The sequence below is a fragment of the Morone saxatilis genome, unplaced genomic scaffold (genome assembly GCF_004916995.1).
Source record: "Morone saxatilis isolate NCDOM2014 unplaced genomic scaffold, NCSU_SB_2.0 Contig24, whole genome shotgun sequence".
NCBI classification, from domain to species: Eukaryota; Metazoa; Chordata; class Actinopteri; family Moronidae; genus Morone; species Morone saxatilis.
This window is the reverse complement of record NW_023339807.1, coordinates 6741008-6765870: the sequence shown is the minus strand read 5'-3', so window position 1 is coordinate 6765870 and position 24863 is coordinate 6741008. Positions and strand designations below refer to the sequence as shown.

The 24863-nt window shown below is 40.2% G+C and overlaps 1 protein-coding gene and 1 pseudogene across 1 annotated transcript; both read right to left on the bottom strand.

Annotated features, from left to right (window-relative positions):
• The window catches only part of LOC118335706, a 2236-nt pseudogene extending 1355 nt beyond the window's left edge, over window positions 1–881 (bottom strand).
• A 2296-nt stretch (window positions 882–3177) lies between these two features.
• depdc1b (DEP domain containing 1B) lies at window positions 3178–12186 on the bottom strand. Its single transcript, XM_035672483.1, has 11 exons — window positions 12071–12186; window positions 10012–10277; window positions 9755–9899; window positions 8882–9009; window positions 8661–8791; window positions 8524–8571; window positions 8164–8304; window positions 7866–8032; window positions 6113–6289; window positions 3548–3730; window positions 3178–3342 (listed from the first exon to the last, which is right to left on the bottom strand). Exons 1-11 carry the CDS (start codon window positions 12116–12118, stop codon window positions 3178–3180), a joined length of 1599 nt encoding a protein of 532 aa, XP_035528376.1. The 5' UTR covers window positions 12119–12186.
• Window positions 12187–24863: the final 12677 nt, after the last annotated feature.

Here is a 24863-nt window from a genome sequence, read left to right as displayed (position 1 = left end):
GGGGTCTTTGTGCTGTTGATGCTTGGGTTGGCATCCAGGGCCTGGTTTCTGGAGGTGTCATTATGGGTCTCCCTCAAGAGCGCCTCCACATCTTCTCTGGGGCTAATCAGCCTTCCAGATTTTGCTTTACCCAGCAGTGTTCTGGTGAATCGGAAGGGGTCTTTGGTGAACTGGGATCTTTTGTTCTCCCTATCCTTCCTCTTCTTCCGAGTGCTTTCTGCTCTTCGGAGTCTGCAGAGCTGCTCCCGGAGTTGACTCGTCAGATCCTTGATGCCTTCCCTTTCATCAGCAGCGCCTCTTTTGAACTGTTTGGTGAGAGTCTTGATTTCTCCCCTCAGATGTTGAATTTCCCTTTCTCTTCTGCTTGGCTGGTGTGCCGACTTGATGTTGACTTTCTTCTCCTTAATTCCAAAACGCTCCCTTGCCAGGTTGTAGGTTATTGTTGTGAGAGTATTGACTTTCTGCTCAGCCGTCCCTGCTACTGTAGCTTCTAGCACTTTGTCGAGATCTTGGTCTAGTTGGTACCACTCTATGTTATCGCTCATCTTGGGCCATTTAATTCGTTCCCTCGCAGGGTGGGGTTGGTTTCCTGGGGTGGCATCAGGTGGGTCCCTCCTGAGGTCTTGAGGTGACACAGGTGCTGAGAGATCTCCAGTGCTGTGGAGTGCTTCCTGCCTGGAATCCTCCTGCGTCTCACCAGGTGCTACCGCTGTGCGCTGCACCTGTGGCCCCTCTTTTCCACAGTTGGTTCGGCTTTGGTGTATCTTATGCCCTCTTTTGTTCTTGCAGGTCTTTCCGCAATGACACTTTACTTCCAATGCCTCCCCGGTTAATGTTGTTTGGGTGAGCCGTCTCTGTGTCCGTAGTTCATTCCTGGCCATTACCGTTGTGTCTGTCCTGTTGAGTCTCTCATCCCCCCCCCCTCTCGGGTTAGGGGGTTAGGGTTAGCATAATGGGATAATAATTGATTAAATTCATTTAAAAAAGTTTTTATTCTTATTTTTTGGGGGCTTTTATTGCCGTTAATTGATCATTTGAAGTTTTAAAAGTATATGTGTTATATGTGACTGAGCTTTCCAGACTTTATTCAGCAACAGTATTTACACTGTGTCAGTTTATGTTGTTGCAGTCATTACAGCTCTGCAGTAGGTGATGATGCAAATATTATCCAATCCAATTTTCCAATCCTATCTGGAGGATGCATTTTGCTTACATTCATGTTTGGGTTACATAAAATAGTGTTCATAAAGAATATAAGTATAGTGCTCCCCTTGTCGCTGTGAAGTTGTGTACAATCCTAAACAAGGTCACAGGTCACAGCCTGCGCCTCTTCTTTGTGAATTTGGCCTCCTCTCTGATTGTTTGGCTGACTAAAGCAGCAGAGCAGCTGATAAGGTTGAACACTGAGTCACCCAACATATCGTAGTTCTACTTTGTTATAGAAGACCAAGGTTAGGAACAATCTAACAGACAATCTGACTGTCTCCTTCATGTGTTGTGTGTGACTCTGGGTGTCATTCAGTGTGACTTAGGATAGTGTAAGTAGGCTAAAAGTTTGTTTTGAAACACCAATTGGATTTTCACACATAGCTGCATAAGTTATGACCGTATTTGGGACACTAGTAGAGCTTGTGGGTCTAGGTTTCTGTTACATATCCCACAAGAGGAGATAACCTTCGAATTCTGCTGTGTAATTCATAAAGGTCTCGTAAACGCTTCATCAACTATGAGTGGTTCATCTTCTTCAGTTCTTCCATCAAAAAAAGAAGGAAAACAAAGCGGTTACATTTGCCAAATAGTTTTATATGAAAATCAGCATAAACATGAATTCACTTTTATCCTGATGATTTTTTTTCCAGCACAGAGCAGCAATTTCAAGTGTAACAGTTGTTCCAGCATTATTACATTTGTTCAAGAGCATTTAGGAAGATCCATATAGAAATATCAGCACTTAATCATTATAAAAATAGAAACAAATTTTAAGTCTCAAATTAAGTAAAAAACAACCTGATTGACATGACAGAGCAGCAGGTAACAGAGAATGCATTATACAATACATTGAAGAATACATTGAAATATGTACCAATCAAGACAACAGTTCTTATATACAGAATAAAACCAACAAGTAAAAACATGAAATGAGTTTTTACAGTGCACACACAGTCGGAACTGTCAAGTAAGGTGTAGGTAGGGATGTGAAATGTTTGCTTTCGCCCTTTTTCCCTTTTAATGAGATTAGGATTTAGGTCATCAGGATTAAAAAAAAGTTAACGTAGTTGTACACTTTTTTACAGAAAATGCAATCTACACTTTTCACCTAGGCCTCGCAGATTTTTCCCTCATTCATGATTTTTTTTGTAGTTCAAAATGCAATAATCCGCTCATCTAGAGCTTTTCAGTAACATACACTCCCTTTCTTAGCAAACCCTTGATATGTTTATTGACAGATTTTAGATTAGGCTTTGAATTGGCTAGGTTCAACATCATAATGACCATTCAACATCAAAAAGTTAACCATGAAAATGAAAAGCAGCCTTGCATTATTAGAGTTATAATATAATAATAAAGCTCATGAATTTACATAATCCGCTTTTAGAAATGCATCTGAATATTTCTGTTACAGTCAAAAAACAACATTAACGTTTAAGAGTACGTGCTTTGATCATTCACTTTTCACAATCTATTAATGTTAACACCTAATAGCCTATTAATACTTTTGAAATGCATTTCATTCAATTTAGGTACAGGAATGGCAGTGTCAGTCAACTACCCTCCTTGCTTATTAGACCTTTCTAAACATAAAATATCTTGGTAGAAATTGTACCAACACAGTTTTTTCTGTGAGAATCTGTTAAGAAACTCAGTGTTAATGTTAGATCGTTTCCTATACTTGTTCAAGTTTTCTAGCAACACAATAAGTACAATTGTATTTCTTAAAAAGGGTCAGTGCAGCCATCCACAGTGGGAATGTCTTATTATTATCATTACTAATGTTAAGTATATTTGTGTGAACTGACCCTTTACATTATTATCTTAGTTTAACAGTGCAAGTCTAATGAATTATTTTTAAACATTAATTATAGTGTAACCATTCTGTGACCAGATTTGTTTCCAGAGCACCATTACAGCCACATTGTTCCTTATCTCATGACACTGAGGGTTGAGCAGAGTGGCCAGTTATGCCCTAAAACTCCAGCTCCTCTGAAAGGGCTGGAAGGGTTTCTTGATATTAAAGAACATGAGAGGAGGTTTGAGTCGCGGGGTTTTCTCAGGTATGACAGCAGCTTTGCTTTCCTCAGTGGGAAATCGACTGTGGTAGACTTCTGGGTACGACCTCTGGAACTGAAACCAGCCAAAGGATATGCATCATTATTTGTACTAAAATACAAGGCCTTGGACATACAAGCACATTTTTAAACATAGATAGCTCAAATGTAAATTCTGTAGCATATTGATTGAGAGCAGTCTGATTTTGATTGTACAGTATTTGGCAATCAAGACTTCAAAGAGAGACACCTCCTCCCAGCTCCAAACAGTACAGCCATACCTGTTTGAGCCTTTTCCTCTTGTCCTTGGCCGGAAGTTCTTTGTCTGCAATCAGGCCTTCCAGCAGCTCTTGCAGGGGGGTCTGGGTTCCTATCACCTTCTGCTCCTCGGACTCCACCCTGCTGATCTGTTTACAAAAAGCTGGAGATGCACTGAAGTCTGTATCTGATCCTGCGTATTTAATCTGATGGAAGACGCAGAGAAAGGGTTGGATTAGTGTACATATGTAGTGACACAAAGTGGGATACTCTGCATATTTGCACTCAGATTTTGCTCTATTTGCTGCGCCATCATTGTCAACAAATAATACGTTATTTAGGTAATAGCTCCACATGAGCCCACAATACAACTCAAGGTCAAAAGCTTTATAAATATTCATACAAACTGTGACAAAATACACAGCCAGCAACCTGAAGCCACTGACTTACCTACTTAAGAGTAAGAAAATAAACATTAACTGCAAATAGTCAACTCTTGTACATTTTTGAGCATTGATTTTAGGGGTTTAGTGATGGTACTGTAGCAGAGTAGGTGGCTTGTTACACCCACATGTTCCCCAGAACAGATTAACGAGGATAATTCATAGGACTAGCAAATATAAATAATATTTTCACTGTGCAGGGTGGCTACAGTTTTAAAATCCCATTTACAGCGTTCAATTAACATAAACTCATGTTTTTAGTCTCGTTCACAGCGTGGGATCTGAAAGCTTATGCATCTACTGTTGGACTGAAAGATCAAATCAATCAGGCCTTCATTTGTAGGCCAAACAATGTTGAGCACAGACGGTCAATACAGTCTGTGTTCCACATTTTCTAATACGCCTGCCAAAAGAAAACACATGCGTGCATCAATATGAACCAACTGTGCAGAGAGGAATAAAATAAACTCCAATCCATGCAGGCGATCAAGAAGAAAGGCACAAAATCGCTGAGAAACTGAGCCACTAGGTCTGTCTCTGTTAAATTCCAGATACAGCAATGTCACAAGAGTGACCGTCCCAGCTCCCAGATTAGTCTGAAACTATGTTTCAATCCCACCCCCAACCGCTCCTGCTGGATTTGCAAACATCACCGCCCCCTCCCGCAGATGTGTTATCCCACACTACTGCCTGCTCCTGTGGGGATTCTGATCACTGCAGTGCACATTTCCTATGGAAAATCTGTATATCCCATGCTATATGGAAAATAAGTCACATGCCTATTTCCTATTTAAAGAAATGCTTGTAGAGTTACTATGGGGTCACAGTGCCACAAACACTGACTGCCACATATTGATTTTCTATTTTTGTTACTATTCAAAATGAGTAGAATCTTGTTTCATTATGGAGCTGGGCATGGCACATTGATTGGCTCTCTCACAAACACATTTGACGACGGACCCGTGTGGGAATAGACCCTCCTCTCTGTGGTCAGCCTGTGAAACTGCCTGACAAATACCAACTCGATAACCCCCTTTACTTCTGCAGCGGCTGGGGAACAGCACACACGCGGGAGCTTTACTTTGGCTTTATTCACTGACAAACTGTAACACACACAGTACATTTACTGCTAAACTGACAACCTCACAGCTCACCTTTTCCTCCGCTCTGCTCCCATTCACCATCACTCTGCAGCTCTCTCTGTATCGCTCACTCGAAACTAGAGATGCACCGATCCACCTTATTTTTTCAGGCCTAATTCGATGGGAGTAAATTATGGTGGTATCTGTCCCATCTCTACTCTCACTGCACACACACACACTACAGCTCGCCCTATGTTCTTAACACAACACTGTCAAAAATCCAACACTTCAAATAAGTTATAAGCAAGCATGTAAGGAGCCTAACTAGTAAGGATAGCGTGGGTGTGCCCATGAACGGAAGCACACTACTGTGTTTGTACCTGTCAATGGCTCTATAAATGGGAGCTCAATAGCTAACATTAGTTATATTACTTGCTTGGATTTGAGTTATCCAGAATCCCATACCCCACCTTTAAATATGAGATTAGCAATGATCCTTTCATTTAATATTGATGTTTAAACTAAATGTATGCAATTTCCTCCATATAGTAAATTTAATTTCATCCCATGATCGTCCTGCAATAATGCTGCAGTCTGGATTCAGTCCTGCTGCTGCCTTATATCACACAGCTCAGTTTTCTACAGAAGAAAAATCCAAGAGATCATTTTGCCAGATGGGGGACAAAAACCCACAACTAAACACAGGGACACTAAGTGCCTCAAGCTACTGCGACAAGTGCTTTCCACTCACATTAACATAACAATGCATGTTACTTCCAGATTTTATGTGGCTTCAATTAATATCTCAATTTACCAGCGACTGTACCACGTTTCATTTAGTGCTTGGCAAGATGACTGAACCAATCTGGCACACTGTCTTCGCAAATGATGCACAGATATGGCTTGGTACACAAGGGCTGTGGGAGGGAGCAGATGCGGCAGAAACGTGACTGTGATGCAAAAAGCAGAGGGACAGGACCCCCTAATGCATACCGTCCATGTTAATCAATTCATTCATTCATTCATTCAGGAATTGTAAAGTCAGGAAAGAAAGTGCACTGACCTGAACTCTTTTGAGGTGGGTCAGGTGCTCGTCAACCTGGTGACGCAGCTTGCGAGGATCTTGGAAGATGGCGTTGTGGTGCTCCATCATGAAGGTCACCAGTTTGGTGGCAAGCAGCTCGTCCAAGTCCATGTCATCTACTGACCGCAGAACGCAGTGCGAGAACATCTGCACCATCTGGACAGAGACCACAACAGGAGATGAGTATCATATTAAATCATAAAAAACAACAATTATCTTCTAAAATTTTACTTTTTGTTTAGATTTTTTAGTGACTTTCCTTGGTAGTATTCCCTAGATCAGGGGTGTCAAACATTTGGCCCCCACTGATGACTTAACTACGAAATGAATTCCAATTTTTCAATAAAATGCACTGCTATTCCTTGTCCACCACACAAAGAAAGACGTTTAATACTTTTTTTTTAAAGGGCCAGTGTGTAACATTTAGGATGATGTATTGGCAGAAATGGAATCCAATATTTAGAAGAACATTTTCATTAGTGTACAGTCACCTAAACATAAGAAATTGTGGTGTTTTTGTTACCTTAGAATGGGCCTTTTTTAACTAGAGTATCTGCAAGTCACCTTCTGTGGAGTCCGCCATGTTGAACTGCCATGTTTCTACAGAAGCCCAGCAGGGACAAACCAAAAACCGGCTTCACATTTTTTGTGGGTTTCACCGCCACTGTAGTTACTTCTACACACTTCACAGCCCGTTCTCATTCCCAGGTCGTCAAAGACAGACGCCAATGGTGTTACATGCAATCTGCAAAATCACCACTAGATGCCACTAAACCCTACACACTGGACCTTTAATACTTGATTTCATCTCCAAAATACATGTGACTAAATGTTTTGTGCCATTATAGATCACAGTGATCTGTAAATTGTAATGCACCTGTAGTGACAGCAATGTCTATAGACATCTATTCTGTAAACGGGTGGTTCATTAATTGTGACTTCTTTACACTAAAAGAACGCAAACAATTTGGAAGTGTTGTTATTTATAGGTTATTATGCAATGGTTTCACTGGCCCGGTCCACTTCGGATCAAATTGGCCTGTATGTGTTCCATGAACTAAATTAGGTTTGACAACCCTGTCCTACATAGTATTTGCTACTGTGTCAGGATTCTGTGAAGAGAGGAGTGCAAGTCTGGAGGTGTAGTGGCTGGAAAGTATGCAGTGACCATGAGGTGTATCCCTCCTTGACTCACTTTCCGCTTTCCCCATAGCATACAAAATGTGTTGAGACAGGATGAGAGGTGAAAAACAACTAACAGAAGAGACATAATAATGATTACAGTGATGTGTACATAAAAACCTTCAACTTCCACATACAATTTTGAAAAACATTAGCACAGGAGTACCTCAGTTGTTCAAAGATAATTATTTATATTTGTATAAAGAACAGTGTATAAAATTAGTAGCAAATATTACGCACTTATTGTAAATTGTTATGTCTGTTTATCACATGTTCAGATTCAGACCACTCTGTATTCAAAGCACTTTTTGTTTTTTAGGAGTGTGATCCACCTCCCTGAAAATGTTGTCCAGCATCCCCTTGGCTTACATATTTTTTCTTCTCTTGCCCCCATTGCAAGACTATATATTTTATATTATATTGTTTGTTCATTACACTGTGTCCCTATGTTTACATGCTTGTGGACCCAACAATCCTAGTCTTTTTTGACCTCAGTAAACCAAAGATGTGGTACAAAGATGAGTGGCAAATAACTGCGAGGAATATGTACCAGTGTGCGGGTAGCAATTGTGTCATTGAGTGGAGGCAGGTGAGGATTCTGGCAGACCCGGGCCATGAGACGCAGCAAAAGCTGGAGGCGTCTCCGGTTGGGCGGCGGCAGCAGGAGACAGCTGACTTGAAGAGCCTCAGTGGCTCCCTCCTGCTCCTGCAGCAGACCTGCAGAGATATGAGGAGAGAGGCATCTTACTCCTGAGGGCAAACATACAGCCTCCACAAAATGAACACCAGCAGCTGCTTATCTGTGGAAGTGCACAGATATCAGTGGAACTACACCGTGATGCACTCACTGAGAATGTTGACAAAGACTTCATATAGATGGTAAGTCAGCAGGGGTTCTTTGAGTCTCTGAAAGTAATCTCCTACTGTTCTCAGAACATCCCTCTCGAAACCCGGGTACACTGGCTGTTTGCTTTCATTGCCATTAGGCCCTGAGAAAGGTAACAGAATGCATTACAATAAGACATACACAGTTAATACATGCACATAAAATGGTACTCATCATTTGTGAAAAATAAAATGTAGCTTCGTCATCAGTCATTTAAGAGATTCCTTCAGGTACGTATACCCACTGTCAGCCCCAAAGCACATGTGTTGTTTTAATTTATATAAATTCATTCATTTAGAGGGAGCAGAAAAAGTAAACTTACAGTTGGCGAGGCACTTCATTGCTGATATCACCCAGTATGGCATGTCCTCTGGAGATGCAAAAACAGATAGGTACGTCATAATATTGTAAATTGCAACTGAACAATTGTTCCTCCAGTTGTGAATCAACGCATCCTACCAGCTTTGTTCTCCAATAGGACAATGCCCGTCTTATTCACACTGAACACATTGTGAACGATGTGCTTGCCCTTCACGTGCGTTGGGTTTAAAACTCCATCCAGTGACTTCAGGCCCAGCACTCTCTGCAAACTAAAACAACAGACATTGGCATCAAACATCTGGTGGTTCCCAAAGTGTCTGCCGTGGAAGTGTAATAAGTTATGCAAACGAGTTACATACTGCGCAACCGTCATTGATTTCCAGATGTGGTCCACTTGTTTTGGAGTTATCTCCTTCCTCCGTATGAGCTTGCATTCATGCACATCCCCAATAGCTACACTGTGCCTTTTATTCCACAAGTCTGAGGTCTGATTAAAAAGGAATTGAGACATGAAAAAAAAAAGTTCCTTTTAACTTAAGTGAGCAGAAACATAGAAGGCACTGTGTAACAAAAATCCAACACAACAGTCTTATAATGCAATAAGATGAATGTACAGTAAACGTAAGAAATCCTCCCTTTGTAAAACATTGTTAAAGATAATAAAAATACTTTTTGAATTGTTGTCGACATTGTGTTAAAGATGTATTGATAGTAACAGTCATTTTTAGTTCTTTCAATAGTTTGTATGATTTTTTTTGTACCATAGTGTGTTACACTGAAAGATGTGAGGTTTCTATTTTTGTTCCTCTGAATATGTAACAGTGGTGCACACAATATTAGAAACACCCATCTATATAATGCTGTCCAACACAACACAGCCTTGAAAATATACAATAGAACTGAGTTCAACAAACACCAAAAGCAGCAGTCTGAACAAGAATCGAAAACCCGAAGTAGTAGGAGTATTCCTTGTTGGGCTCTTATACTGCATTGTGTTACATTGAACCTTCCTTTTGAAATTCAGTGTATTGTAAAAGTTGCTTCAGTGTAAAATAATGTAAATAACACCTGACAGTAGTAATTGAGGGAAAATGAGGGTTGATCGCTCTCAAAATGATCGGATATTGCAATGTCCTCTCTATTAAATTTGCATACGCTTACTCCGCTTCAAGCACAGCACGAGCCAAAGCAAGCACCGCAGGAGCTGAAACATCGGCCTGTCTCTTTCTCACCATGACAGCAGACTTCAGGGGAGCAATGTTTTCACGCTGAGGCAACTCTTCGTAGTCATCCCAGCGAATGAGTCTGGGCAGGTCACTGCTGTCTCTCAACACGGGCCTTGTTGGAAAAGACTTGAGGGGAGAGAGCATGGGGAACCTGGGGAGAAAGACGACAACACTGGGGAAAGGGCAACCTTAGTGGGGAAGACGCGGCAACGATGCCTTCCGGTGTGTCAACTAACACGAGTAACAGCGCGACTAAGTAGTACCTGTACAGATGGCCACTGTCTTCAAAGTCCTCTGTCCCGTGGCGTCCTTTGATGTCTTCAATGACATGGGCCTTGAGGAACTTCCTGAGCAGCTGCAGAGTTTGGTAGCGAGTCACCTCGGGCCCAAAGTTGTAGTTGCGCCTCAGCAGCTCGTGCAGATAATCCACAGCCTCGGAGCCCGTGAAACTGCAATCGTAGTAGCGGAAGTGTGCCCAGTGTCTTCTCAACGGCATCCCCCCACGGAAGAGTTTAATGGTTTCATTCCACTGCGTGACAGGGAGACATACACTGAGGTGTGACAAATGTAAAAAGCTAATACCACAAACAGCTCATTTTGTGAGTGTTGGTTTTCAAATATTAGATGTTAGACACTGTTAGATATGGCGTGCACTCTGACAGAGCCCACACAACCCACATAAACGTCCTGTTTTCAGTGTTATGAAGGCTGTTTCGGAGCATTTTGTCAAAGGGGATGCATACGGCCTAATGTGAGTGACGGATAACAACGCTGCACATGTGCTTCATTTCATAGCGCGCTCTGAAACGGCTCTATCTACTCCAATATCCTCCTGTCACAAAAAGTAGGCAGGTATCACAACAAACAGAATATTATGTCCTCGTAGTGGATGGTGCAGAGGTTATGGCTAATCAGATCTCACAAAGTATCCAGATGGGCTGGAGAGAAAAATGAAAGAAGTAGATAAAAGCAGAGAGAGAGAGAGAAATCAGGCCACACAAGGTTAATACAGCCCAAGCGAGTATCAAACTGTATAGAGCAAATGCTGCTCACTCTGGCTGGTCGGAATCTGGAAAAGAGCTAAAACGTGCAATGGGAAACAGTATTACTGTTTACTTTTGTGTACGTTAAGAATAAACTCTAAATTCCAGATGGCACAAATACAATACACAACAGCTGGACAGGGCAGAGAGAAGGATAAACAGGCATGTACTGTAGATGAATGAAGGAGGCAGACACAGGGGGGCCGCTGTGTTGTGTCTTTTTAACTAGATGGCGTGTGATGAATGGAGCGAACATCGAAAATACTGTAGGGCTGTTCTTTTGAAGAGCACTGGCAAACCCTGTGTCTGGAAAGATCAAGAAAGATGAGATATAAAGTTTGCCGTTGTGGAGATGAGAGATACAGAGTCTTGTGACATGAAACGGTAAGAGAGGCGTACGCGGGTGAAAATAAGCAAATGAATGATGGCTGAATTCCATTTGGCTGCTTCGGTTTCAGGGTCATGCTGTTGAGCAGCTCATCACATTACAGGGACACTTCAACAGAACGGAGTCATTCCCTGCCATTAACATTACACCTGATTGGCATATAGTGTATTCTGCTGACGCATGCTACAACATATACATTCAGTGCAAGAGTTTGCAATTTGTAACAGTAATTAGTCATTTATAAGGGTTAACAGGGGTTAAAGTAGGTTGGACACACATAATAACACCATGGTATGTTGTGTGTGATGCATTGACTCAGTGAACACATGAGCATTACCTTGAATCTGGCAGATACATGTCTTAGCAATTACCCTGAATGTAAACAATTACACATATTATTGGAAATGAGGTGACTATGAATGCTAAAAAACGTTATTTGTAATAACAACTAACAACTAAAATGAAACATGTATAATACTAACGTTACAGTGTACCCACAAGAAAAGTTGCTTTTGTTGACAAGTCAAGTCCAGAGCTCCTAACACACTTTTAGTATTAGTGGTGCCGTTTTTCTTTTTTCATGAGGACAAGATATAAAAGGCTTGAACTCCTGTATGAATACGTGAAACATCTTAGTTAACGTTAACCTTAAGACTAAGCTCTGTTCAAAAGTAACGTTACGTTACGTTTTTACTTAACTTAATGTATGAAAATTAATTATCTACTTAATTTAAATTTGCGGCTATTTGTCGATACACGAAACAAACTTTACACATTTAACGTTAGTTACATTGTAACGTTAAAACTAACGCTTTGACCGTGCCTGCTCACGTTACTACCGCTGACAGTAAGTTATATAAAGTTATATATGTTTAATACCAACAGACTCACCAACTTGGTCGCCCTGTACGGACCCGCTCCGATGACTTCACCTTCCATTCCCAGTGAAAACCCACTTCACGCGTGCGAAAACATGGACATATACAACTTTTATAAGCTTTTCACAAGCTTCGGGTTGAGAGAGGAGCCGAGCAGAGACGTTGCTGCCAACTTTGAATCTCCTGCGTCAGAGCGTTGGGACGACGTGATTAGACGGCGGGCTGGTCACGTGACCACGAGGGAACTCAGCGTTTATGAATGGAGATGCAGCAGGAGATAATTACACACATTAACGTTGATTCTACCGCTGCTGCTACAACAACAACAACAACAACAGTAATAATAATAATAATAATACATTAGAACAGTTTACATAGGAATAATATAAACATGCACACTTTTAAAGTACTGTGTGTGTACATGTGTTTTTTTTATTTTACAACTTCTCACTTGTTGTTTAAATGACTGAAGTTTGTATTTATTCTAACTTTTTCTTTTCAAAATACGTATTTTACCACTGTATGGTGAAGGACACTAAACTTACTATATTCTTTTTGCGGCAAAATAACCATACCCGGCTGTGTCTCCTGCCAAGGGGTTTCCGACGGTGTGCAGCCGTCAGCACCAGCGGAGGCACAGTGGCCTGTTTGTACTGTCACTGATTTCACCACCGTAGTACCCCCTCGTTGGGCCCCGCCACTCTGAGCGGAGCTGTCGGCCAAACAGGCAGCACCGGGACTTTTAAACGCTGGCAGCCTGTCTGCTGTATGTATGCTTGCCTCGCTGTTTTTTCGTCGCAATAAAAATGTAAAAACAAACAAACAAACAAATGTCCAGACCGGAGCATCATTACCGTTGTCAGCCCCTCTGTGTGCGTGTGTACGCTAGCTAGCCGTGTTCAGTGTTCAGTTCAGTGTTGGCGTAAATGAGGAGAAAGTAAAGAGGGGAGCACTGAGCAGAGGAACAATGTCGTGGCCTTGTGTTCAGCTCACAAACGTCTCCTCACTCTCAAACAAGCCAACCCTGAGACCCTCCATGTCTGACTGGCAGGTGTCCCGCTGCTGTAGCTCCACCACCAGCCGACATTTCACATGGGCTGCAATGGGAATGTCACCTTTCCTGGATTGGATTCAAGCTGACCGCTGCTGGATGAACACATCACCGGTAAGTTGTTTCGTATTCATTTTTTGTGATGACACAGAGGCTGGCTTTTTCACAAAATAGTTGTTTGTTGCTGCTTATGTTGCAGACCGCCGCGTCTGCCTGGTTGGTGTAGTAACTGCAGGCCACACTTGTGGTTTGTTGTTGTGTGTGTGTGTGGGTTGATTGTGTAAGGCTGTTTGGCTGCATGGCCATCCAATGTCAAACTGTGTTCACTGGCCTTCTGTCTTTGGCCTCCATGTCCATGCTTCTGAAATAATAATCAGCAGTTGTGTTGCTTAATTATCTTTAAAGACCAATTAAAGAACAATACTGTCTGGTGTGTTTTTCCTGTACAGAAAGTATAATTTAAACATTAAAAATCCTTAAAAAGGCATCTACTCCTTCTAACTCTTTAAAAAAGTCCATTCTCAGTGTTTGTGCACTGGTGGCTTCAGGTTTCTACATGACACTTGTAAGTGGCATACTGGAACAGGATTGACTTCCAAAGTATTTGTGATCACAGCTTGTATGATAACACAGTGTAAGGAGGATTTGCATTTAGCTTGAGCTGTTTGTTTTGTTGTTTTTGTTGTGTTGTGCTGATTGTTGCATCGGTCGGTCCATTAATGTTAGCATCTAACGTTTGCAGTTCCCGCTTTTTTTAACGACCACGGAAGGGGCCTCAGAGGGCCAAGGTTTTAGAGTCACGGTTTGCTATTAATCGTAATGGTTGACAGGTCAGCCGTTGCTTTTTATTTTCTCCAATGCTATCTACCTTCGGTGTGAATATAATATAATATGGTTATTTATAGTGGAGGGAAGGTCATGCATTTTCCCCTAGTCGCTCAGGGAAAACAACAAAAACCAAGTCTCACCTCAGCCACTCACTCCTCCCTGATAAATAAGGAATAGTCCCCCACATGGATTAAAAAGAAAATATGGCTGAGCACTATTCTGAGGGTGCGAATGACAGGGGAGCCAGGGGGAGCTTTTGCCTCTGTTCATTCTCAGGTGATTATACACGAATGAAGACATACCTATGAATATTATATTCCATTTCTGCCAAGAGATGATCCTAAATGTTCCACACTGGACCTTTAAACTAATGATAAGGATGTGTGTAGTTTCATTGTATGTTGAAGTCGAGGCGGCCTGGCTACTGCAGTAGTTGAAATGCAATAAGATCTTTAAGTATACTCAAATGACGAGTAGCCGGCGACATGAACTTTAAACAGAAGCCATGGTGCAACTTTCTGGACAGACTGCAGGTATGACAGGAAGGTGTGGAGGGAATTACATAAGACTAAGCAAAAGGACATAATTGCAGAGATGACCTTCTCCAAATTCAGCAGAGGATTGGTGTGGTTGATAATTGAAGCGGTTCATGGCTGCACAGGGAATGGCTGCATAACCAGTTTAACCTATCTCCAAAATTGAAAACAAACAAACACCTGGAGCAGCCTTTCAAAGTCCATCCAGACCACAGCGTGCAAGACTGTCGTGTTTCCCAAGTTGTATTTTTACAGCTCTACAGTGATGATAACCCCAGAACTAATCCATCAGAGCTGCAGATATGCCCCTAACACATCTGCTGTAATACTCAGAGCACCTCAAGCTTTAGTACATTGAAGTCTTTGGTGATAAAAAGGCACACTGTTTTTATCTAATAGTCTATGATGGGAGTATACTTTTCTGCAGCAATGGGGCAGAGACAGATCCCTGATCAGTTGGGTCAAAACACCCCCTGAATGGTATCGTAGTCCATGTATCTAGATTCGTATCAGATCGTCTTAAATGTAAGACGTTAATAGTAATGTTGCTTGTACCGACGTTGTGTCGTTTTTTTCTCCCACTCCTCAATAACCCCTTCAGCTGTTAAAAGTTAAAAGACGAGGTGGTAACAGAAGATATGGTTTGGTCAACATTTCACTCTGGAGTCCCAGTGTACATGTGTTACTGCGTAAGTCTGAGAAAAATACAAAAACACCGGTCATCTGCTTATTTTAGACAATGCTGAGAGAGGAGCGTTTCCTGTACGGCAGGATGGAGGCCATGTCTGCACTCTGAGGGAGGATCAATTTGAAAACATCTGTTGCTGTGGGTGGGTGGGTGGGTGAGACTGACCTAGAATAGACTGGAATAGATGGACTGTCAGAGCCACCTCCAGCTTCTCAGCTTGGCTCCTCTCTTTTTGTGTCTGCTGGAGGAATGTAGTATTACATTAATTATTTAGACATTTACTCCATTACTTGGCCATTTACTCCATTACAGAGCCATTTACTCCTTTATTAAGCTAAGTCGTGTACCCAATTACAGAACCAGCTACTCAATTCCATAGCTATTTACTCAAATACTGAGTCATTTATTCAATTTATGAACCATTTACTCCATTACTTTGTCATTTACTCCATTACCAAGCCAATGACTCCATTACAGAGCAGTTTACTCCTTCATTAAACCTTCTTGTGTACCCAATTAGGGAACCATCTACTCAATTCCTTAGCCAATTGTATCAGAGATACATCTATCCCCAGTCCCTAGAATAGAGGTGTATTTATACACCTCTATCAATTTAAACCTCTTGACTACACACAGATGATTTCCATTTAATTAGTTAGCCAATTGGACCACTATGGTGATTTAGGTGCATCCTGTTAAAGTTGTAAATGTTCAGTTACAGCTCAGTCATCTTACTTGTACTGATCCAAGAGTTTAATTTCAGTATCCGTACGACTCAGTTGCATCTGTCACCATTTGCAGTAACCATTTAACATTACAATAAACTGAAAACATACTCTATCAGGCCCTTGTTACTGGAGATGACAGAATGATCAGAGAGGTGAGGGTGAGAAGAGAAACAGCTTCACTGTGTTGATTGAATATGACTCACCACCTTTGACTATTAGAGGCAGCTGATACTGATCACGTTTCAGCATTGAGAGGACAACTGTGTATCCTTTTGTCGTACGTCATTAATTGGCAGAGGTGAGGAGGTATGAAAGCTCCTTCACACGTCTTTGAACCATCTGAACAGTCTTAATAATTAATGTTTGGATGCTGAGTTAATAAGAAGCCAAAGACAAGGGAGTGAAGGATGACAGATTTTAAGCAAGCAGAATGCAGCCCTGTAATGTTATAGGTGGCTGGTGTTGCTTGTAAGAATTGATTATGGAATATTGTATGGCCTCAAGTACCGTCGCTGGCTGGTTAGCATATTAATCTCTTGATATCTCAGGGTAGCTATGAATGCACATACTGGATTTTGACCCAGATGACTTCCATTGCTCCATATGTATACACTCAAAACAATTTGCAGGGGCACTAAGCCTTTACATTGTCTACAAAACTGTAAAAAGCATATTTGCGAAAAATTTTATATTATGTGTTCTCTTGCTGAGAATTAGATGATGATTTACACCACTTTCATGTTTGTATGGTAAATATGAAGCTGTTAGCCGCCGGTTCTTAGCTTAACTTAGCACAAAGAGGGAGACCTAGCCTAGCTACCTACCAATAAATTAATTCAATATTATGGTAACAATAAGACTATAGGAAATTACTGCACACACTTGTAAAACTGCTTTTACACTTTGGTTCTTTGTACAGATCAAACCAATGGAATATAACTTAGTGAGCTTTGAAGGTGCTGGTGGACTGCTTTTGTTAGCTTTTGGACAGAGCCAGGCTAGCTGTTTCCCTGTTTCCAGTCTTTGCGCTAAGCTAAACTAACTGGCACACTAAGAACGATAACTTTAGGATAACAACAAACTCTAAATGTATTTTTAAAATAGTTCAAACTCAGGTGGATGGCAGAGCACATCACAACCGTTACAACAATGACAGTGGCGAACGATATGGTTGGAATCACTTTCGTAGCAATTCGATGAACTAATGTGGTACAATGAAACGGTACAAAACTGTAGCTGTAAACACCTTTTTCCTCTTGGATCACATCTGTCATACATTTCTACCAATTGGGATCCTATGTGCTTGTCTTTGGCAACCTCTGATATGATCAAACTTAATTTAACATTTAACAAACATTCAAGATATTGTTGCAAACCACTGAAAAAGCAAGAGGTACACTGTTTGCAAGATATACAGCCTTGTGTTTGACAGGTTAACCTGTTGTTATGTTGAAAGCCGACAACATTACTCTCAGAGCTGTCACTTTCCAGTGTGATTGACAGCTTGACTGACAGAGGACTCCAGGGAGGCCAGACTGCAGAGAAATTAGAGAAAACAGAGGTTTGCCTTTGTGGCACAGCATGCACTTGTCTCCACTGCTCCTGTGGGGAGAAATGACATACACCATGTACAAGGAGGCATGTTATGAGAGCAGCAAGGGAACTATTTGACATGAACACATAATGAAAAACAGTGCTCTGTAGCCCCCAGCCAGCTGCTCTTAAACTCTAAGGTCATGACATTGTTATCAGTCTATTTGAAATTCTACAGATTGATCAGAGACGCCCATTTAAAAGCCACCTGTAGAGATTTGAAGAGAATACCATTTGATCTCCCGCTGTGTTGTGATAGGAGTAACACTGTGGGACGGCTTTGGCTTTGTCTTAGGAAGACCTTTTAAACATACAGCGCACATCCAGACAGCCTGTGCAAAAGCCAGTGGCTCAAAAGATGTCCAGATTAAGTACAAACGGCACCGGGAGGACTACCTATGATGCCACTAAGACTGTGTGAAAAATTCAAGCTCTAAACAAAGTGGAACCAACTCCCAACACGGAAAGAATGCTAATGCTGCTCTGTAAGTAAATAAGCAACTGTTTGCTAACAAGTTTGCCATATCAACATGAAAGGTGATATGTCTTGTTTAGCTGCCCCCAAGTGGCCGAAATCAGCTACTGCAGGTTTAAAACAGAACCAAACGACTAAAACTTTCAACTAGTTTTAATATGTAATGTGTGTTACTTGATGTTGTGGATTTTTTTCCCCCATGGTAATTCCATGTATTTATTTTATTTTATTTAAACTGGCCCTGAATGGACTAAAAAGTGATGTGGAATGCAGCAGGAAATCAAATAAATGAAGAAGGAGCTCACTGGTGAGAGTATGAAACATTACAGATGTCCTGTGGAGGTTTTGACCATTAGTAGCACTGTGGAGCCATGTTTTTAAGAGTGGGTCCCCACTTTGTTCACATTATGCACACATCTACAAGTGGTTGTAAACAGTGAAAAGGCTAGCAATGTGGTTGGCTCAAATTTGCACATGATCAAAGGACATGTGCATTTATTTTAATCAAACCCTATAATCAAATATTGATGATTACCCTTTAATTAATCAGCTAGTCCAATGTCCTGACTCCCAATGTGCAGTTTAATAAGATTAATTACTGCTGTTTTAGATCTGTTATCAAAATATTATTCCTTACTGTCTAACTCTGCTGTGGAGCAGCATGATGCTATAATATTTACTGTCCCTGTATTCCAGATTCAAGAGTGCAGGTCACGCTATTATTATTGAGCAAAGCAATTAATGCTTTATTATCCTTCCAAAATATTAAGCTGTAGGCTACATAAAGTAATTTACTCTACTTACTGTAATAATTATGTTGATGCTACATGTATTATTTCTTACAGTAAATTCAACAACAATCTACCAACTTGTGTGTGTTGTATCATGACAGTAGCAGAAATGAGCTGTGTTTAAACTTAAATCGATATGCAAATTACAGCTACTTGAAGTCAAACTGCAGCAACAAGTCTCGCCAAACTCCACAGGCAGCGAGAATAGTATCCACAGGCTAACAGGCTAATAGAATAACAAGCACTGAGTCTATAATGTCTGACCCTGGTACATGAACGACCCAAGGGATCTCTTCGGTGTTCTCCGGAGTGCAGGCTGCAGTCCATCGTGTATGAGAAATAGGGGAAAATGTGTATCAGCCAGTCACACAGTGCTCAAGCGAGTTTGTAACACTGTTTTAAGGCTGTAATGCTTTCATTTTGATGGCTGGCAGTTAGTTTGGAAACATAAAAGCAGAGTAGGCAAAAGCCTTTGCCAGTGTTGGAATTATACTGCATCCTAACTGGAAGTTAATTGAAGTTTTCCCATTGAAGGTCTTAACCTGCTCCGTGCATTAGTGAAAAGGTGGAGCCACATCTTGCTTCTATTTTTGTGAATGCCTGAGAAGCGGCCCATTCTTTCCGATCACCCTCAAAAGGACGAGTATACAAATAACTAAACTATCCTTTAATCATATAGAAACAAGGCTGACTGAAAGTTGTCACTGTGACATCGCTCGAACATATTTGGACAATTTTCCACACTCTGTTCTATACTCGCTAGAGTTTGCAGGCTTGCTGCATGTCAGGGAAGCGGTGTTAGAGTGCAAACTAATGCCTGGAGGCAGCATGTAGTGCAGACTCAGTACATATTGAACTCAAGAGAATCTGTCCAAAAGATTTTGTTTATTTTTTGCCAGCAGTAGCCGATATCTCCTCCCTGATCGATTGTATCTGGGGTCATTGAGATGAATGGACTGAAAACAACACATAGACTCCACCATTTTCAGTTTCATGTAAAGACTTTCAGTGAAAATAATAAAAAGATGCAATAATCACATAGTATAAAATAAATATTTGTTTAAAATTCTGGTGTTTGGTGAATGTATTGGATTTTCATACAGCCTACTTGAGTTTCTACAAATGACTTATTCATTCCACTTAGCAAAGAAAAAGAAAATCTCAAGAGGCCATCGTGGTTAAACAAAGGCTGTTTAATCCAATCTAGAACTGTGGAGAGCAAATGAGGACTGCATAACTGTGTCAGTGCTAAAAATGTTTGCATTTTAATAAATTAAAGCATTTGTCAGGATATTAGTAGTTAGCAGCATTAACCATGATCACAAACTCTTCATAAAATTGGAAAAGAACAATCCAAGCAACTCACACATGTGCTGTATACTGACAGTAATTTTCACAGCACTTTGAAAATACCAAAAGGCTATCAGATGTGAGATGTGGTGTAAAGGGTGTTGAAACCCACAGTTCATTTCCTCTAGGCATACTCCACTGGTTCATAAATGCAACAAGATGGACTTTGAGAGCCAGAGTGGAGAGGGAGTGAGCCTCTGATTCAAGCGATAGCCAAGGCTTTCACCACTCTTACATTACTGGCTTAATATTCGAGGGCTTCGATTTCTGTGGGAAAGCCAGGGAGCTAATTATTACGTCTAATCTCATCTGCCAGTCAAAATGTTAATACTCAGATATTGATGTACCCTCCATGTATGTTAAATGCCCCAATAACGGCCTTTATCTCAACATTTATCCCTTTATGTTACGTTGGGGGGTATTTGAACCCCAGTGGAAAAAAATATTACCTTGTCTTTAATCTTTCTGAAAGAAAATCAGGGACTGAAAGCAGATAAATGTTAATTACTGTATTTGTCACCAATTCCTCCTTTGCAGTGTTAATTTCTGCATGAAGAAAACTAGATAAAAACTAAATAAAAAGCCACATTTGATATTTGAAAGTATGGTGAAATGTATTCCATTTTTCGTCGGTGAATAAAAAAACAAATTATTTGTGTTCTCCACAGGCCCCTATTTGAGGTTGTGAGTTTTTATAAATATTCATATTAAAAATGCAAAATGTCCAATCCTTGTGACTCTCAAACCCTTTTCATTTCCAACCAAAAGAAAAAGGATGCTCAAATCACCAATTCTAGTGATGATGAGGCTGTGTATTAGGCTACTCAACCAGGATTTTGTAATGAGCTATTACAGAGGGGAATACGTCCAATTGGAGCAGGATGGAAATTTCATCAGCTTTAATTCTTCCTGTCCACATGGAACATCATGGAGACTAATTCCTCTTCGCACTCAGGACTGGCGGATAGAAAGCTCATAGCTGCCACTGGAATAGTGACCTACTGGCATATACCATGAATGAATAAACCATGAATTTCACAAACCCTAAAAATCTGCCACGCTTGTAAGGACAGCTGTCTTCTCTGTGGTTTGTGGTCAGTCCAACACAGCCGAAAATAAGTTTTGGTGCTGTATAGTATGTAATTGTTGTATACAACTGAAAAAAGTAAATGTAACTATTTTCCATTTTCAATTTTCACGTGTAAATAAATCACGTTTGTGTGTAGTGTGATGGATTCAGCGGGAGCTTGGCACTGCATGATTAAGAGAAAAATGACAATATGACGTGTGTGATGTGCTCGGAAAATGTATTGTGACATTTCATTTCATGCTACAAAAACCCACCATAAGCCACTTAGAGCCCTCAGCAGCATGCTACTGAAACAGTACCTCTCCTCTACCTCTGTCCCTCTTCCTCGCTGACTCTCTTTACTTTTCAGGCTGTTATTTTTCAAATTTACAACCGTCATCCTGACAGATTCATTCTTTATTTAAAGAGACCAGGAGACAGCTGTTTGACAGTAGTCCAAAGATGCCTTCTACTGCTCCACTGCGCTGCCAGTGACAAGCGGTAATTGAAGATATTCTGCTGATTGTCATGATGGCTCTCAGATCGACACGCATGGGGCACATATTATGTTAGAGAAAACATCAGAATGAGCAAAGAAACCTGCCCTTTGGTGCCAGTGCTGACACAGTGAGAGTTTTCCATCAACTACACGGACAGAAACAAGGAAGAGGTCCAACCAATACCTTACATCCTGTAGTCTTGACAGTAATTGAATCTGAGCAATGGTGTGGATCACCTGTGCTGATTCCAGATTCCACCTTTACCAAGATACAAAGAGTCTCTATCAATGTCTCATAGTTGTAAGACTGTGTTCCTCCTATTATTGTAACTGGCTACAGTTGAAATTCGAGGTAAAATAAGATACTATTAAGACTCAATTGATCTCGGTGGAGATTATAGAATTATAATTGTGTATGTACACTATAAAAGCTGAAATCAATGGTTCTCTGACTTTTTACATTAATGATATATATTGTTTTCCTGACCAACGCTAACCCTTTGTGGTAGAAAAAAAAAGCTTAAAGAGTAATATTACAGTGCTGCACCATCAGTGTCTGATTTATTAAGCAAAACAGTTAAATGTCCAATGTTTAGAATCAATCGCTAAAGTCATGACAAACCATCTTTTCGAAATCTTGCAATAACACTAAGACAGCATTGAAGTGGCATTAAAGTGCATCTTTTTCATAAGTTGCTGAGTTTGTGCTCCACTGAGGGTCTCTGTCTTTTTCAGTGGCAGGCAGGCAACTGAAGTGATCAAACTCTTACTGCAGTGTACAACTGCATTGAAATTAGGAATAATGAGTATCAAATGTGAGTTATCCCTATTTGTACCCCTATTTCAGAAACACTGGCTTAGATTATAAGCGAATTGTGCAAATAAATGTGCAAAATAAATCCTGTAGTGCAAATCTGGAAGCCATAATATGCGAACTATATGTAATATTTATGTAGGGCTAGACATAGGTATAGGTACAATATACATAATAATACTGTTTATAGTTTCATATATGTGCAGCACACACTGTATAGTAATGATGTAAAGTATAATGCAGTGAAATAAAAATAGTGTTAATATTTTACTACCCCTTATACTAGTATTCTCATAGTATTTATAATGGTGATATAAAAGGGGACAAGTTGCAGGTGTATTGAGTAGTCAAAAAAACTCCCATTTGGACACATTAGGTTCAGTATGTATTAAAAAGCCACAGAAAGACACAACTGTTTTATGGAAGGCACTGCATGAGAAACTGGCAGAAACAAGTTTTTGACATATACAGTTGGAGAGAGAAGCTCCCACTGCACTGATTTGGATTCCTCATTCACAGCTTCATACATCCATGGCTGACAAAGAGAATGAATGCAAATCCAGCATAGATTCATTGTGTCTACGTTACTGATTGTGTGTCCTTGATCAACACTTGATCCTCAAGACTTTGATAAAATGTGATGCTGCAATCACAGGCTAATTAGAGTGTTTAGAAGGGTAAGTCATAGGCCGCAGTGTCTGTTCAATATATCATCATTCAATAATCTCTAATTAGATCAAACTTCTTCTTCAAGTGTAAATCTGAACTAATTACACAGGAACCTTGAGTCAAACAAGTTGTATATCTGTTAGGACTTTAGATTTGAAACCACTTTTCTGGAGGGAAGGTTTTTGGGTGTTAAAGCTTCAAAGTGAAGCATGTCCTTGTATTGTCTCTGAATATAACTTAGGATCAATGAGCCGTTGATTTGATGTACAATGTGTTGACTTATGTAGGTCAAAGTCACCCTGCATTTTAATGGTATATCAGCTACTTAGTTTTGAAGAGAAAGATATGATGAAAAATTGGACCTTTTTTATGGGAACATTTTAGCTATTCCGAATAAATTAGGTCATCCAACACCGGGAGCAGAGATGCAACTGTGCAAACCCTCTGCAAAACAGGATTTTAGCCATGTCAAATTTAGTTGATAATGGGATTTATCTGAAGAATTCAAAATGAATAGTCCACACATTTTCATTTTTCATGTCAGTCTGCTGGTTTGTTGACGAAGTCCAGACTAATTTATCTCATTATAATTATTGGATTGCAATATAGATGCATTCATGGTCCTTACATAATTAGTTGGAACTGGTTATCTTCTGATCTTTCCTTTTGCGCCATCCACAGGTCAAAAACTTCACTTAGTCCAATACGTAGGTTCAAACTAATGGCATTTCCATCAGCCTGAGTTGTACTCATTAAGAAAGCTAATAGGCTAAACTAAGATGGTGAACATAAAAAAACATATCTGTTGAACATCAGCCTATTAGCAAGTCATTGTTTTATTAACTTAGCTCCCTAAAGCTATAGGCTAATTAAATGTTGGGCTCTTTACTCAAACCTTGAATACCTCAAATCTGTATTCACTAGACGCTAAGCAGTTGCAGCTAAGAATGATGGACCATAAGGGAGGTTGTTGAAGCAATTAAAGGTGCCTTTGGGGGTTTTCTTGTAAACAAACACATTTATATTTACATTCAGCCTTTCTCACCAAAATCCATTTTGTGTATCCTTGAAGCCCCCCCCCCCCCCAAAAAAATCCACCTCCTTTTGCAAAGCTTTTTTTTGAATAATTTTGAAGCATTTTGTAAACATCACTGGGCCTACATACAACAATCTCTTGCTGGTGGCTTATGCATTAATTCGCTCCCTTGTTCAAAGTCAAAGTCAAAGTCAAAGTCAGCTTTAATGTCCAATTCTTTCACATTGCTCCCGGATATAAAAGGAAATCGAGAAGGATGTTTCTCATTACCCACAAAGTGAAACAAGATAAAGTGCACAGGCACAACAGATAAGAACAGACATTTCCTAATCCTAATAATTTAAAATTTGAACATTCAATTACACAACAGACAATAAAATTAAAAATATACAATAATGTAAATAATACACTCAATAGTTTTTCTTAGGTAGTGGCAAAAAGGCAGATGGAAATGGAAAAAAAAAATAAAAACCTAAGATTTACAAGGCAGTAAGCAGTGCAAAAGAACAGTCAGTAAATAAAACAGTAAAATAAAAATTTAAAATAGCAGTCAATTTTTAATCTATTGTGGTATTGGTGATAGATATGGTAAAACTAATAATATACTAGTAGTGCAGTAGACAGTCCAGACTCTGTCCAGAGTCTGAAATGATTTTGGGGGGGGGTCAGCTTCCTGACA

Bases quoted from the DNA above. Each gene is read 5' to 3' on its own strand.
- depdc1b (XM_035672483.1), bottom strand. From the start codon at position 12,118: ATGGAAGGTGAAGTCATCGGAGCGGGTCCGTACAGGGCGACCAAGTTG. The intron at 9,900-10,011 runs GTACTACTTAGT...CTTTCTCCCCAG, and splicing joins GACAGTGGCCATCTGTACAG to GTTCCCCATGCTCTCTCCCC. The intron at 3,731-6,112 runs GTCAGTGCACTT...GTCTTCCATCAG, and splicing joins CCCACCTCAAAAGAGTTCAG to ATTAAATACGCAGGATCAGA.